This window comes from Ahaetulla prasina, chromosome 5, assembly GCF_028640845.1.
Source record: "Ahaetulla prasina isolate Xishuangbanna chromosome 5, ASM2864084v1, whole genome shotgun sequence".
Lineage (NCBI taxonomy): Eukaryota > Metazoa > Chordata > Lepidosauria > Squamata > Colubridae > Ahaetulla > Ahaetulla prasina.
Genome location: NC_080543.1, coordinates 37,269,190 through 37,286,210, shown reverse-complemented (window position 1 = coordinate 37,286,210; position 17,021 = coordinate 37,269,190). Strand labels below are relative to the sequence as shown.

Here is a 17,021-nt window from a genome sequence, read left to right as displayed (position 1 = left end):
ATTAGATTTAAAATCAATTTAGTCTCAATTACTGTACAATCCGTAATAATTCCCAACAAGAAAAGTTGCGGCAGGAACTTTATCTTCTTTTCAGAACATTTTGTAAAATCCACCAAATTTTTATCCAAAAGGCCTTTATGTCCTTACAAGTCCACCAAATGTGAAAATATGTAGCGTCATCACAATTACATCTCCAACATTTTGCTTGCATTTCTGGATACATACACGATAATTTTTTTAGGATCTAGATGCCATCTATAAAACATTTTATAAAAATTTCCCTCAGATTCTGTGCCTGCGTGAATTTAACATTTCTAACCCAAATTTTTTCCCAAGTTTCCAATAATATTGGCTCCTGAAAATTTTGTGCCCACTTTATCATACAGTCCTTTACCAAGTCCCTTTCAGAATCTATTTCAAGTAACACATTATACAATCTCTTTATATGCTCCTGAGACTGATTTCTAATTTGCTTTACCAAATTTCCCTCGTTCTGCTCTATACCAATTTTCTGATCTCCCTTCCATCTAGCACGTAGTTGCTCATATTGAAACCAAGTATAATTTTTCCCTTCCTCTCTTAATACTTGCAGAGATTTTAACTGCAAATTACCTCTTTCAGTATACAAAAGATCTTTATATGTAATCATTTCCTGATTCTGTTCTATGTTTATATTTTCTATTGTATGTCTAGGACTTGCCCATATAGGAACCTTATAATTTAGTTTATAAGAATATTTTTTCCAAACACGCAGAAGAGCATTTCTTAGCACATGATTTTTAAAGGCCTTATCCACTTTTTTGTCATAAATTAAATATGCATGCCATCCATATAGCAAATCATAACCTTCTATATTCAAAATTCTGTCCTCTGTTAAATTAAACCAATCACTTATTGCAGAGAGAGCAGCTGCTTCATAATATAATTTAAAATTAGGCATTTTTAAACCTCCCCTTTCCCGAGAATCTTGAATTATTTTCATTTTAACCCTAGCTTTTTTACCTTCCCATATGAATTTGTTAATTCCCTTCTGCCATTCCTCAAGATTCTTATCTTTCTTAATTATTGGTATCATCTGAAAGAGGAATAAAAATCTAGGTAAAACATTCATTTTAATAGCAGCAATTCTCCCCAGCAAAGATAATTGCAATTTTTCCAAGCAATCAACTCCTTCTGAACTTTTTGCCATAAAACCTCATAGTTATTCTTATACAATTTCACATTTGACGATGTAATATAAACCCCTAAGTACTTAACCTTCTTTACAATTTCAAATCCTGTTACTTCCTCTAGTTTTTCTTTCTGTTGTCTGGCCATATTTTTTATTATCACTTTTGTCTTTTTCTGATTTACCTTAAACCCTGAGACATTCCCATATTGATCAATTATTTCCAACAAAGATTTACTAGAATTTATAGGGTTTGTTAAAGTAATCACCAAATCATCTGCAAAAGCTCTTAACTTATATTCATACTGTCTAACTCTAATTCCTCTATCTCCTTTACTTCGTATTTTATCCAATAATGGTTCTAGAGTTAAAATAAACAATAATGGTGATAAAGGACATCCCTGTCTTGTTCCTTTCGCAATCTTAAAAGGTTCTGTTAAGCTACCATTGTTTATAATCTGTGCTGTTTGCTCTCCATAAATTGCCCTAATTATTCTTAAAAACCATCTCCAAATTGCATCTTTTCTATTAATTTAAATAAAAATCCCAATGCAATCGATCAAAAGCTTTCTCTGCATCGAGAAAATAAATGCTGCTGGAATAAAATTTTTCTTTTCTAAGTACTCCAGTAAATTAACAATCTGCCTAACATTATTCCTCATCTGTCTCCCTTTTATAAATCCAGATTGATCATTATGAATTCTTCGCTGCAGAATCAACACTAATCTATTACCTATTCTTTTAACTAAAAACTTATAATCATTATTTAAAAGTGAGATTGGCCTATAATTCCCAGGTTTAGAACAATCCTGTTCCTCTTTTGGTATCAATGAAATAAAAGAGGTTCTCCATGAGGGGGGAATTCCCCCTCCTAGTTGTATCTGATTAAATAATTTCTTAAGTGGACCTAACATCTCATCCTGTAAATTCCTATAATAACTAACTGTGAGCCCATCCGTACCAGGAGTTTTCCCCATTTTTAATTGTTTAATTACCAAAATAATTTCTTCCGAGGTTATAGGCCGATTCAGTTCATCCGTTTGTTCTAAAGTTAAATTTTTAACCTTATATTCCTTCAGATAATTATCAATATCCCTATTCAATATATTATCTTTAAGATATAAATTTGTATAATATTCTAAAAAAGCTTTTTTAATTTTATCCTGTTGATATCTCTCTTTGCCTTTATATTCTATTTTTTCTATAATACGTTGTTTTTGTCTTTTCCTTAAAGTGTATGCTAACCACCTACCAGGTCTATTTGCGTTACAAAAAGTATTATGTCTTTCTTTCAAATTAAAATCTTTGTTTAAATCAATGATACGAATTTTATATTTTAGAAAATAAATGTTTTAAATTAACCTGTGCTACTGCCTTATACAATGTTTCATTCAAACCAGCGTAAATTCGTCTGAGGTATTTATTAACATTAATAGCTCCAACTAAATTTAGTTGGGGTAAATTTTGCAGTATTAGCATCTTGTAACTGGAGCTGCCTTTATTTGAGGGAAGTACAAAGGTATTGTAGCTTTGATCCTATAGTCATAACCATGACAACATAGAAAGTCCAGACTTGCTTGCAAAGAGCAAGTGACTCACGTACCAGGAGCAGTTTACAGGAAATTAAGTAAATATCAGTGATGAAAAAAGCTCCACTGTTGATCCATTTAGCGGAACTTTATATTGTATTTTGATCTAGAAATCTTTAATCATTAAACAGACCAGGCAATTAAACAGAAAGACAAGTAAAGGAAACAAAGATAAAGCTAAGTGAGCAAAAAAAAAACACCTGTTTAAAAATAGGTAAGCATCTATGCCTTTGTATCTTTGGCAGCTTTATTGTAGTGATTCCAGTTTTCCCAAGGCTTTTAGGTGGAAGATCCAAATCCCAGGTCAAACCAATAAACTTGTTGCTATAATATCCCAGGATCAGCAGCTTGGACTGATGAAGGTGGGAGGGGGGACTATCCTCAGCTCCTGCCTTTAATGGAATAGCACAATGGCTTATAAACTACTTAAAGTACAAGAGTTATAAACTACTAAAGAGTTACAGCCTTTCCAGCTGTATCAGTCACAGATCATGAGTGAGTCTTTAGATCTATTATTATTCATAATGATTATAAATTGATCATTATATATTTTTATGTTTTCATTATATCATTAGTCATAGTTGCTCATTATATTTACTGAAATTGCTATCTTTTCATACAAATAATAAACAAAATCATTATATTTCCTTGGTGATTTGCATTAATTTCTCAACAAATTGTTTGTAAACTTGTTTGTTTAATTTTTTTTTTTGTTTAACATACTTAGCAGCTTGATGCCTACATTGAGACTAGCTCTTCATGTCTTTCTTTCAAGCTTTGAAACACTGCATCTTGCTGGATTATAAAACCCAAAGCAAGTGTTACCTAGTATTTTTTTTTTCACAACAGTATATATAAGCATAAGCATGAAATGACTATACAATATATAAGTATAAATATAAGTATGTAATAACTATATGACATTGGATACAATCAAAGGGAACATTAGGACAGGAACAGTAGGCACGTTGGTGCTCCTATGCACACCCCTTACAGACCTTTTAGGAATGGGGTGAGGTCAATAGTAGATAGTTTTTGGTTAAAGCTTTGGGGATTTTGGGAAGAGACCACAGAGTCAGGTAGTGCATTCCAGGCATTAACAACTCTGTTTCTTAAGTCATATTTTCTGCAATCAAGATTGGAGCGGTTTACATTAAGCTTAAATCTATTGTTTGCTCGTGTATTGTTGTGATTGAAGCTGAAGTAGTCTTCAGTAGGAAGGACGTTGTAACAGATGATTCTATGAGTTAAGCTCAGGTCATGTCGAAGGCGGCAGAGTTCTAAATTTTCTAAACCCAGGATTTCAAGTCTGGTGGCATAAGGTATTTTGTTGTAATCAGAGGAGTGGAGAACTCTTCTTGTAAAATATTTCTGGACACGCTCAATTGTATTAATGTCCAAAATGAGATATAGGTTCCAGACAGGTGAGCTATATTCAAGAATTGGTCTAGCAAATGTTTTATATGCTCTGGTTAGTAGTGTAGTGTTTTTGGAGAAGAAGATACGCAAGATTAGGTTTACAAGTCTTAGAGCCTTTTTTGCGATGTAGTTGCAGTGAGCTTTGGTACTTAGATCATTTGATATGAAAACTCCAAGTCTTTAATGGGGTGAGGGTCATCTACAAGATAATGTCCATCGAGCTTGTATTTAGTGTTCAGATTCTTTTTTCCAATGTGTAAGACAGAGAATTTGCTGGTTGAGATTTGGAGTTGCTAAGTTTTTGACCATTCCAACAAAAAGTCAAGGTCTTTTTGAAGGGTAGCTGTATTGTTGGTAGTGTTAAATAGTTTAATATCGTCAGCAAAGAGAACACAATTACTTATAATATGGTCACAGAGATCATTAATGTATAATATGAAGAATGTTGGTCCAAGAACGCTGCCTTGGGAAACGCCGCTGTTGACAGGAACAGGATTTGATAGGGCACTGCCTATTTTGACCACTTGTTGTCTGTTTGATAGGAACGCTGTTATCCAATTGTGGAGGGGTCCAGAGATGCCGTAGAATTTTAGTTTTAGGAAAAGTTTATCATGCACCACAGAGTCAAAAGCTTTATAGAAGTCTATGTAAATTGCATCTATTGCTTTGCCCTGATCAAGATTTGTAGTCCATATTTTTTTTGCAGTGCAGAAGTTGTAAATTACATGATAATTTTTTTCTGAAACCAAATTGTTTATTAGAGAGTAGGTTGTTTGTTTCTAGGTGGAGGGTAATGGATTGGTTGATGATAGATTCAGGGGTGAAATGCTACCGGATCGGACCGGATCGGGCGAGTAGGTAGCGGAGTTTGGTTCTGGTTCGCTGATCTGGTAGCGATCGCTGGCTGGCCATGCCCCCGAACCACTCCACCGCCCCCTGCTCTCCGCTTCCTCAACCGGGTCGGGGAATGCACCATTACCCGACACCAGCCTTGTCCCGGAGCCGCTGCCCGCTCTTTCTTCACCACGCAGCATATACTTACTTTCTTCCAGCGGCTGGCTGCCAGGAAAGGCAAGAGTCCAAAAGTTACCGGAGTTCCTCTCCTTGAATCTGCCGCCGCTATTGCTGTGTTTTCCATGCACCGACTGCGCAAGCCCACACCCGTTTATTTCATTTATTTATCAGCGGCAAGTTGTGTGCGCGCTTGCGCAGCCAGTGCATAGAACAAGGCGGCATATTCAAGGAGAGGAACTCGGGTAACTTTTGGATGCTTGCCTTTCCCGGCAGCCAGCCGATGGAAGAAAGTAAGTATATGCCGCATGGCAAAGGAAGAGCGGGCGGCGGCTCCGGGACAAGGCTGGTGTCGGGGAATGGCTGGTGTCGGGGAATAACCAGCTTATCCCTCTACAGCCTGGGACCTTCCAGCCACTTTCCCAATTCCGTTAGCCAGCAGATCTAGTCCACGTTTAGCTAGATCCCTTCGTGCGAAGACTCTCACAATGCAAAGAGAGGCGGAAGATGTATTCTTCCCGGGGCAGCGGGGCGTAGGATCGCGGCTTTCCCCTCCCCAGAAAACGCTGGATCACGCGGCGTAACAGCCAAACTGGATGGCAATGCTGGCTCCGCCCCGTGTGAGATTCTACCCGGCGCCCTTCCCGTTTCCCCCACGCCCCCCCACACCTTCCACGTGGGAGCGCAGGCAGAGCTTGTCTTCTGGGCTTCGTTCCACTTTCTAGCGCCAGTGCTCCTTCGGGGTGGGGAAGAAGTAGGCAGGCGCAGTCGGGAGCGTCTCAGTCCTGAGCAGCCTGTCTGTGGTAAAGCGACCGGGTTTCTTTTCTGCCTCTGTCCTCGGAGCCAAAGGGAGAGGTTTGGCCGCGAAGGGATGCCTGTCTGGTGATCCGGGGCTGGAAGCGGCAGGCCGTGAAAAAAAAGAAGGAGCGAAGGTTGGAAAAGAAAGAAGAGAAGTGCCGGGTAAGGAAGGGACCCGCTAGAGTCTCGGGGGTTGCCGAAGGAATCAAATTGGGGAAGGAGGGAGGGAGAGAAAGAGAAATTTGGGGCTACTGTGAGAGCAGGAATGTTATGCTTCTTTTGTTGCTTCTAACGATATACTGGGCATATTCCTATTTATTTATTTTCTCCTACCTTGCTTGCTTTCCCCAAATCAAAACTTTTGTAGCATCGCGATGAGTCACAAAGCAGTTTAAGATTGGGAGCATTTTATTATTATTATTATTTTGAGGAAGCGGCGAGCAGGGGGCGACTCCGGGGCCTCAGGGAATGGGGCGTCCCTGGGCCCCGACCCCTGACCAAAGGCGAAGGGCGAGCGGGCGGCGAGCGGGTGGTGAGAAAGACCGGAGAAAGGCCGGAGTTGGGGAATGGTACATTCCCCGATCCCGTTGAGGCAGGTGGCGGCTCCGCGGCCTAGGTGAAGGGAGAACAGGTGGGTTCTGTGGGCGTGGCTTGGTGGTGAGGGTTGTGACTGAGTGGGCATGGCTGTGAGTGACATTGAGTTGGCCACGCCCACTCAGTCACAGGTCACACTCACCCACCAAGCCACACCCACAGAGTAGGTAGCAAAAAAAATTAGATTTCAACCCTGGATAGATTCCATTACTTTGCAGGTGACGCAGCGTGAGAGATTGGTCTGTAATTTTCAGCTAAGCTGGGGTCTCTTTTTTTGAAGATAGGGATGACCATGGCTAGTGACCAAAGTTTGGGAAGGGAGCTGGTCGTGAAAGCTTTTTCAAAGATTATGCTTAGGGGTTCTGCTATATTAGTGGAAAGCTTTTTTAAGAAGTATGCACATAGGCCATCAGGTCCAATAGATAGAGATGGTTTCAGTTTGCGAAGGGCCTTTTCAACATTATCTTCTGTGAAATCTATTTATGTTGGGTCATTGTACTCATTGTTGGTACGACTGGGGAATGTTGGGTATGAGCTATTACTGTTAACAAAGACTGAGCCGATGAATGTGTTAAAGAGGTTTGCTTTAACTGTTTCATCATTATATTCTTTGCCGTTAGATCCTTTTAGTGGTGGGATGGATCTCAAGTCTTTAAGTTTGTTGCTCACAAAATTATAAAAAGCACGATTGGATTTTGTGCGCAGAAGGTCTTCTTGTTTGGTGTGGTAATTAGTGCATTCAATTTTTATTTGGTTGCATATATTTTTGTAGCGGTTTCTGAAGTTGGCTACATAGCCAGTTTTGTTTCTTCGCCAGAGGGATTTTTTGGGGGGATTGGAGCTTTTTTATTGAAATGGGTAATTTGTTTTTTCTGATTTTGGTGGTGGTTTGTGGTACGTATAGTTTAATAACTCTATTGACTTCAAGTAGGAAAACTCTATAGTGGTCTTCAGTAGTGATACAGGTTGAGAATAGATTTTGAGAATAGAGATGAGAGGTCGTAGTTTATAAGGTCATAGTTGGCTTTTTTGAAGTTGTAGTTTGGAATACCATTATTATGATGATTTTTGTAAGGGCGTATATTGAGACAAAAGTCTATCATATATATATATATATATATATATATATAATATATATATATATATATATATATATATATATATATATATATATATATATATATATATATATAATATATAACATCAGAGTTGGAAGGGACCTTGGAGGCCTTCTAGTCCAACCCCCTGCCCAGGCAGGAAACCCTACACCATCTCAGTCAGATGGTTATCCAACATTTTCTTAAAAATTTCCAGTGTTGGAGCATTCACAACTTCTGAATCATGTTGTGATCACTGTTGGAAAAGTGTTCTTTTATTTGTAGTCCATAAATTGAGTTTGCGTTGTTGCCGAAGATGAGGTCAAGTCAGTTGTTGAGTCTTGTATTGTTAGTTACTAGTTGATCAAGACCTAGATTTGTAACAGCATTGTACAGGGTAGTATGGATGGGTTCAGTTGTGCATTCATTTGTTACCCAGTTAATAAGAGGTAGATTGAGGTCACCCAGGAAGATGAGAGGATATGGGCAAGAGGTAGCCCATGTTAGTAGTGTTGTTAACAAGTTCGCATGTGCGATGTCATAGTCAGGGGCTCTGTAGCATAGCAAGAAGCAAAGTGTGATGTTAAGGGACAGTTCGCATACAATAGTTTCAGGAAGAGCGAATTTATGTGCAACTTGAATATTTTTTAGATTCAGTGACTTTCTGTAAAAGATAGCCACTCTACCTCCTCTGCGAGTTTCGCGATCTGACCAAAAAACATGATACTCTTTGTCTGAAATAATGGAGTCAGGGATGGATGAGTTCAGCCATTTTTCGCATACAAATATAATGTCAAATGTACCAGTATTTAATAAGAGGAGAAATTCAGGCAATTTGTTTACAATGCTTCTTCCATTTATCAATTTGCATTTAAGATCTGCAGTGTTTGGTGTAGAGGAAATAAGGGGTGTGCGTACCTAGTTTTGGATGACAGTTGGTTGGAGGTTCTGAACGACGGGTGGTTGGAGGTTCTGAACGACGGATGGTTGGAAGTTTTGTACGACAGATGGTTGGAGGTTGGTTGGTTGATCGACGGGTGGCTGGAAGTTCTGTACGACGGATGGTTGGAGGTTGGTTGATTGAATGACGGTTGGTTGACAGTTCTGTACAACAGGTTGACGGTTCTGTACGACGGATGGTTGGAAGTTCTGTACGGGTGGTTGAAAGTTCTGTACAATGGATGGTTGGAGGTTGGTTGGTTGAACGACAGCTGGTTGAAGGTTCTGTACGTCGTATGGTTGGAATTTTTGTACGATGGATGGTTGGATGTTTTGAGTGATGGGGGGTTGGATGTTTGCCAGTTGACTGTAGGTTTTTCTTTTTATGCAGTCAGCACGGTAGTCAATGTAAAGGTTGGTTTCGTCTTGTCGTCGTTTGAGTTCTGTGCGGAGTTCACGGGAGCGAATTCGTTGCAGAAATGATAGATCAGGCCTTGCTCTAAGTTTGTTGAGGCTGGGGATGTTTCTGGCAATTGAGTTTATAGCATGAATGAACTTTCGTTTGCTGGTCTCATTTATGCAGATGACTCTACAGAATTTAGGTGCCACTGAGCCATCACTGTTTTTGTATTCAGGTCCATCTCTTGAGACTTCAATTATTTCGTCAGGGGAGAAGGTGGGTGAAATGTAATTTTTAATGATGTTACGAACTTTAGTGATATCTGATTCACTGGTATTATCTAATCCAAATAATATAGCATTTTGACGTTTTTGTTCTCTCTCGATGGTATCTTTTACTAGTATGGCTATGTTGTTTGGTTGGTTGGCAGATATTTGTGGTTTAGGTTGTGGATTAGGTAATGTTTGTTGGACTGGGAAAAGATTTTGATCTGCTGAGTTTCCATTAATTTGTGCTGTAATTTTTTCCCCCAAGATTTGGGAGACGTGGTTCTAAACATGCTAGTATTCTTTTTTCTAAGTTTGCGTCAAAGGAGTCAATGATAGTTTGTTGCGACTTTATAGTTGTTTCTATGATATGGACTCTATCAGATATGAAAATTAGGTAGTTTAATTTTGGAAAACAAGATGGACATAAATGGATAAATATAGGATCTGATTGTAGGAAATTGTCTATTGATTTGTTTATTTTCAGGCAGGAGTGGTGGGCATAATTGGTCCATAGTTGGCATTTCTTGAATTCTTCACTTTCGTTTATGGCTTCATTACATTTATAGCATATTCTGGATTCATTTGAGTTATTGTTTGTAGTGACAACTTTTGTTTGAGGGCGTTTGGCAGGTCTGTTGGAATTTTTGCTTGGCATGGTCAATGTTCCGTATGTATTTTACAAACTAATTTGTCAATATCAATAGTGAAATAGTAACCAGCAAGTAATTACTCAGATACAAATTAATGTCAATAGTACATCAATTAACATAGAACAGTAAATAATGACAATTTACTTAACTATAGAGTTGCTAATAATTAATTAATTAGATTATTGGATATTCAGCTATTCAGTGTTAATTAATTAAAGACTAATGATAACTGATATTTGATAGTAGATAAATGTTAGTAGTGATAATTAATGATTAATAATATTAGAGTTAACCGTTTCTTAATGAAATATAGTTGTATGACAAAATAGCTAAGCAATTATAGATAAGTAGGAATAGCTATCAAGTAATTATACAAGATTAATTATTTAATTATACAAAAATATCTAGGCAATAAGCATAAGTAGGAATAGTTATCAATTCATTATACAGTTAACAATGAAAGAGTGGGGGTTTGCTGTCTTCAGAGGAAATTTCAGCAGTAGTGATTAGTTTGAAAATCAGCACAGATTGCAGCATTCCATTTGTTTGGTTCCTTTGTTTGGGAGACAAGCATCAGTTTGTTTCCTGTTGTCTTCTAGTTGGGATTTTTTTGGATGGTGATAGATTCAGTTTCAGTACAGTTTAAAATGGTGGAGGGATGTTCAAAGTATGGTTACAGGAGAAGAAAAAGAAACAAAAATTAACTGTCTTTGAATCTTGAACTGGAATTATATCTCGGCTGCTATATTCTCTCTTAAAAACTGGCTTGCTTGGTGCTGGTGAGTCTAAGTCTCCATTCAGCGTGGTCATTTAGTTCGCAATTTAAATCTCTCATCCTGTCGTTTTAACTTTCTCTTCTTCTTCTTCATTTCCTCCTTTTGCTCTCTATTTTTTTCTTTTTCTTTCTATTTCATAAGGAGATTATAATCCTTCCATCTGTCTCAATCTCTCATGCACTCGCCTCAGCTTTAAAAGTATCACTTTAAAAGTAAAAGTGTCTCTTTAAAAGTATCTCTGGGAGGCTTTATTGCTTTATTGTAGCAAAGGCGGCTGTCTTTCTCCTCATTCTCTCTCTTTCTCTTTCAGCCTTTCTGTTCTCTTTCTCTGAGAGAGCTCTCTATGATCTCACACTCTTACTTGCAAAACTTCCTTTCTTTATTATTTGTAATTTTTTGGCCTGGATAGTGGTGGCGGTGACGGCGGTGAGGTGAGGTTTCAGTGAAGGTGGTGGGGGAAGGGGGAATTTAAACCAGGCGGTCCCACTTACCTCCGCTTCCCAGATGTTTATATTTCTTTTCTTTCCTTTCCTTTTCTTAAAAGCTGCTTGGTTAAAAATATTCCCTTTTGCAAGCAACTTCAGTCAATACCGCGGTTTTTTCTCAACTCGGCTGAGGAGCGGCTATTCTCTGCTCTCCATGCCGGTCACCATCTTCATCTTGGTTGTCTTACCTAGATTGAGACAAGAGGGGTACAATTTAATGGCAAGTACAGTGGTATTGGAATCTTACGCAATTCTAACAGCCTATAGGATTTTTTTAAGGCAACATCTCATTTGTGGAATTCCCACTCCAGAAGGTTCTATTAGCATGCACATTGGCATTATTTGGTGTTGACAAGACTTCTGTCAGAGAATTAAAAAAGATACGTGGAAAGAATAGTATAAAAGATCACCACACCAGGAAAAAAAGAGAGATAAAATGTGCCACAATTAAAAAGTTACATAGCAGTTGTTCAGTGATTAATGTCACAGCAGAACCTGTGAAAGCTTTAGTTAGGAAGGTTTAAATACTCTTCCAATAGACAAGGGCGAGTCATTGGCCCCGATGGAGAGGGTGTGCAACTTAGGCGTTCTCCTGGATGGATGGTTGTCCTTTGATGAACATTTGACGACCGTCTCCAGGAGAGCTTTTTATCAGGTATGCCTGATCCGCCAGTTGCGCCCCTTTCTTGACCGGGATTCCTTATGCACAGTCACTCATGTTCTTGTTACCTCTCGCCTGAACAACTGCAATGCTCTCTATGTGGGGCTCCCCTTGAGGAGCACCCGGAGACTTCAGTTAGTCCAGAATGCAGCTGCGTGGGTGATAGAGGGAGCTGCTCGGAGCTCCCATATAACACCAATCCTGCGCAAGCTGCACTGGCTGCCTGTGGTCTTCCGGGTGCACTTCAAGGTGTTGGTTACCACCTTTAAAGGGTTACTTATGGGACCGCCTACTGCCACCGTTTGCCTCCCACCGACCCGTGCGCTCTCACAGAGAGGGACTCCTTAGGGTGCCGTCAGCCAAGCAATGTCGGCTGGTGGCCCCCAGGGGAAGGGCCTTCTCTGTGGGGACTCCTACCCTATGGAACGAACTTCCCCCTGGACTTTGACAACTTCCTGACCTTCGGACCTTTCGCCGCGAGCTTAAGACCTACTTATTTTTCCGCGGGACTGGCATAAAATTTTTAGATGTTTTATGGGTTTTAATTTTAATTAGTTTTTTGGGATTTTAAATGTATTTTAAATTTGAGCCAAATTTAAATAAGTTTTTTAGCTATTGTTTTATCTGTATTGTGTGTATTTGATTGTTGTTTTTATATGGCTGTTCACCTCCCTGAGTCCTTCGGGAGAAGGGTGGTATACAAATTAAAATATTATTATTATTATTATTATTATTATTATTATTATTATTATTATTATTATTATTATTATTATTATTATTATTATTATTATTATTATTAAGATTGGGATCATACAGAATTTTCTTTGTGTGTGGGGGAAGGGGAATACCCTCCCAAAGAGCAGGCATGCCTAAGAATTGTGCAAGTTTGTTTTCTGGGTCTCCCCCTGCCCCCTTTGTCTATCTTTCTTCGTAGGTGGTTGTCTTAATTGTTTTCTTGTTAATCTCCCTTATGTGTGATCTTTTAAGATTAAATCTCCGGCAGTGTAAGGGTTATTTTGCCTTACAAAATTCATTCTGGATTGTTTTAAAGCTAGAGATACACAATTTGCACTTCCCAAACCTACGTGTGACCTGGATTTCATTTAAATCCATGCTTTTCAGAATTTTGCAAAGCGGATGAAAAATAAAGTTGGAAGAGGCCATATACTACAGGCCATTGAGTCCAAAGCTCTTGCTCAGTGCAGAAATTCAGGTCACAGCAGCCCCATCAGATGGCTGTCCAGCTGCTACTTTTAGAGCATTTCCAGGAAAAGAAAGACCCCTCCTCCTCCTCCACACCTCTAGATTAGCTAAATTTCTAAATTGACTTAATTTTTAAATCAAAGCATATTGTGCAAAAATATATTGTGTACTAGATTAAAATCATTTCCTTAGAAGAAAATAAATAGAAAATATATACATTAGAAATGTGCATTGATTTTTGTGTGAGCTTTCATGTTTTTTCTATAGTTTGTAAAACCACAGGAGCCTTGGGTTTAAATAAATAAATATGGGAATGTAATCTAAACAAAGTTATACATACATACATACATACCAGGGGTGGTTCCAATTTTTTTTACTACCAGTTCTGTGGGCATGGCTTATTTGGTGGGCATTGCTTGGTGGTCATATGACTGAATGGGCGTGGCCAACTTGAAGTCATTCAGGGCAAGGTGGGGCGGCACCTTGCTGTGAATGACATCAAGTTGGCCAAGCCCACTCAGTCACATGACCAATGCTGCAGAGATAGGGCGATTTCTCCCAGGGGGCAGCCAGAGCTTCGCCACCTCCTCTTTTCCTCAGAGGAGCTGCCTCCAAGTCCTTGCGAAGGGACACACACACACACACACACACACACACACCACCTCACCACACCACACCACACAACACAACACAACAGACTCACAAACAATGTAAAAGCAGCTGCACTTCACCCAAAATTGCCCCTGCAACAAGCAGGAACCTCACACAGCCACAAAAAGCTCAAAAACCAACTTTCACACTTTACACACACACAACACACAGACTCACACACAATGTAAAAGCAGCTGCACTTCATCCAAAATGGCTCCTGCAACAAGCAGGAACCTCACACAGCCACAAAAAGCTCAAAAACCAACTTTCACACTTTACACACACACAACTGACTCTCTCTCTCACACACATACAATACCACATACAGCTTTGTGAGATTCTGTGTGTTGGTGTAGAGTGAAACACTACAGATACACACCAAATCTCAGAAAGCTGCACAAATATTTTATTATTTTATTTTATTTATATTTTTTAGATCAGGGGTTACTAAAGTCCTTAGTAACTTTAAGGTTTGTGGACTTCAATTCCCAGAGTTCCTCAGCCACCAAAGGCACTGAGGACATGGATTCCAGACAGGCAGATTCAGTTGCTAGCTGATGCAACTGATTGCAGTAACCCAAGGAAAAGCGAGCCTGAAAGGAGCAGTAATTATGTAAGTGAGGAGGGGGGATAGGTGGGCCAGAGGAAAAAAAGATTTTAAAAGGCTCCTCTGAGGATCCCAGCTGAACTTGCCTAATAGCAGCCCAGAAGCTCTTAACTCAGCCAAAGAGATTGTTTAAAAAAAAAAAAACTTTTAAAGGGTTCTGATGATCCCTGCTCAGCCGCGCGATCATCAGAGGGTTTTTTTTTTACTTTTAAAAGCCTTTTTTTGGCTGAAGAAAAGAGGCTTTCAAAAGTAAAAAAAACCCAAACCTCTGATGATCTGGGAACCGGTTTGGGGGCGTGGCTAGCCAGCCATTACTACCAGTTCTCTGAACGCCAGCAGATTTTTATTACCGGCTCTCCAGAACCGGAGCGAACCCGGAGCAACCCACCACTAATACATACATACAGCATTCATATTCAGTTGATACTGTTCAAAAGCATAATTTGAAAGTCATGTATTTATTTAAGCATTTAATCTCTAATTGTTGTTTTTATCTTTTATTTTTCTTTTAGCTAAAAAGTTTGACATGACATTCAAAAAGAAAATTGGCTTAAATGTTACAGGAATATTAATATCAATTTTTGCTGTAATTGGTATCATTTTTTATGCCCAAGGTAAGAATTTTAATAAATAAATGTACTCCATCAAGCTAAATTGGGCCTTAAGCTATATATAGCAAGACTGAATTTGATAATAGCCAGTATGTGACTGATAATAGTTTTTACATAAAAAAGGCAAATTAATCTGAAAGATTCAAAATGTTACCAAGTGAATTAAAGATATTACTCGTAACCCTGATTAAATTACTACTTCTATTTCTATTACTGTAACTGTCCTAGTTTTATAGGTTCAACATATATTTTGAATACACTTGGTATATATTATTCTTGCTACATATTAAATATTTATTTATTAGAAATATTATAAAAACGCAGGTATCTCTGAGGTTATGAAATATTTGGTCATGGTTCCCTCACTGTCCTTCCCGATTTTTACTTTACTATACAAAACATACATTTTTATTTTTTTTGTTTAATAAATTACCACAAATATAAAATAAAAGGCATCTTGAATGCATTGTTATTTGTTCAGCTAATTTGCAGTCATAAACAACGAACATTGAGACTAGTAAGAGTAGAAATCCTTCATTAAAATATAGAATGGTTCATATAGATGAAGCATGTCCAGTATTAATCCTTGTCATTTAAAAATATTCATATTAATATTTTCTTCCTGTGTTAGTAGGATAACTTCCCCTTACTATTGGGTAAACATTTAAAAGGAAAGTGGTATTTCTCTTGTGCTGTTCTTCCCCTCAGGAGGCACTTAAGTAGGTCACCTTCATAATTTTCTGCTAATTTTAGAATACAATCATCACAATTATTTCCAAGTATGAAATTCCTACAATAAGCTATTTTACATGTTGTCTTCCAATGTTAATATTGCATCCTATCTAAGAACTAATAATTAGTGACATATCAAAAAATTCTATGGATTAAATATGAATTGATGAAGGTATTGATTGAATCAGATTTGTTCCCTACTTTCTAACTGTAGCTTTATTAGTTGCAAATTTTAGAGCTAAGGGACAATCTTTTTCTTCAGATGTAGCCATTTTATGCCTAGCCAGTATGGCTAATGGTGGGGAATGATGGTGGTTCTGCCATCCGGAAATCCACAGGTCCTCCAGCCCATTCTATTGGAATAAAATAAAAAAAGACAACTTGGAAAAAGGATATTTCTACTTTTTTCTACTTTATTCTTAATATAAATAGTATTCTTACATAATAGTTTGACAGTAAAGACTGGATTTATTTTTTAAAAAATTGACTTCATCCAGGTGGATATACAACATTGGTTAAAACTGGTATTGGCCTCATTGTCATCCCTGCAATCATCGTAGTGCCTCTTTTATACTTCCTGTTCACATCAGGTGAGAATCTTCTAATTTATTTGATCACTGTATTTCTTTTTAGAGACTAAGTTAAATGTAACTGAAGGTGCAGGGGGGAATGCAGAAGAGAAAGGAATCATAAAATTAGTAGAGATCTATTGGCATTGAACAACAGTATTCTCATTGCGTTTTAGACAACATATGGGGAGAAGGAGGAAAGGATTCAGAACTTTGAATTGGTACCAGAGTACCAAATTCAATATGTAATATTACAATATGTAATATTGCCAAGGAGATTTTTTGTTTTTCGTTGATAGGTCAAAGCATCAGTTAGAGATTCCTCAAAGTATCACTTTTCTTGAAGTGAAGAGGTGATTTTTTACTGTCCTATGTGAGAGAAGAATTTGAGCTGAAAATACCCATTGGGGAAAAATGTACAAAACTTTTGTTTATAAGTAGGTGTACAATAACTGATGGGCTGTTTATGGGTTGTACTTGTTGTCAGGGTTGACATTAGGTTAAGATCAAGTAGGCACTACCTTAGAGCACCAAAGCTTAGAGCACCAAAGTTTAGAAAGCACCAATACCAATAGTTCTAAATATGGAAATCTTTGCATCAATAGAAGATGGAGCCATAAGTCAGTGTGGCCTAGGAGTTCCATATACTCTTGTGCCAGCCAGCATTGTTTGTTGGCCTTTAGTATTCAATTTCTGTTCTACTACATTATGCTGAGAGTTGTGAGAGCCTCCTTGGTGTAATGTTTGCATCAGGGTGGAAACCAGGAGACCAGAAGCTGTAGTCCTTCCTTA

At 38.2% G+C, this 17,021-nt stretch overlaps 1 protein-coding gene across 5 annotated transcripts in view; it reads left to right on the top strand.

Annotated features, from left to right (window-relative positions):
• The window catches only part of CD47 (CD47 molecule), an 89,294-nt gene that overhangs the window by 43,424 nt on the left and 28,849 nt on the right, over positions 1-17,021 (top strand). For all 5 annotated transcript variants that reach the window (XM_058184625.1, XM_058184627.1, XM_058184628.1 and 2 more), the window contains 2 exons: positions 14,830-14,931; positions 16,158-16,250. In XM_058184625.1, the coding sequence (XP_058040608.1) occupies positions 14,830-14,931; positions 16,158-16,250 (195 nt within the window). The remainder of the gene's footprint in view (positions 1-14,829; positions 14,932-16,157; positions 16,251-17,021) is intronic.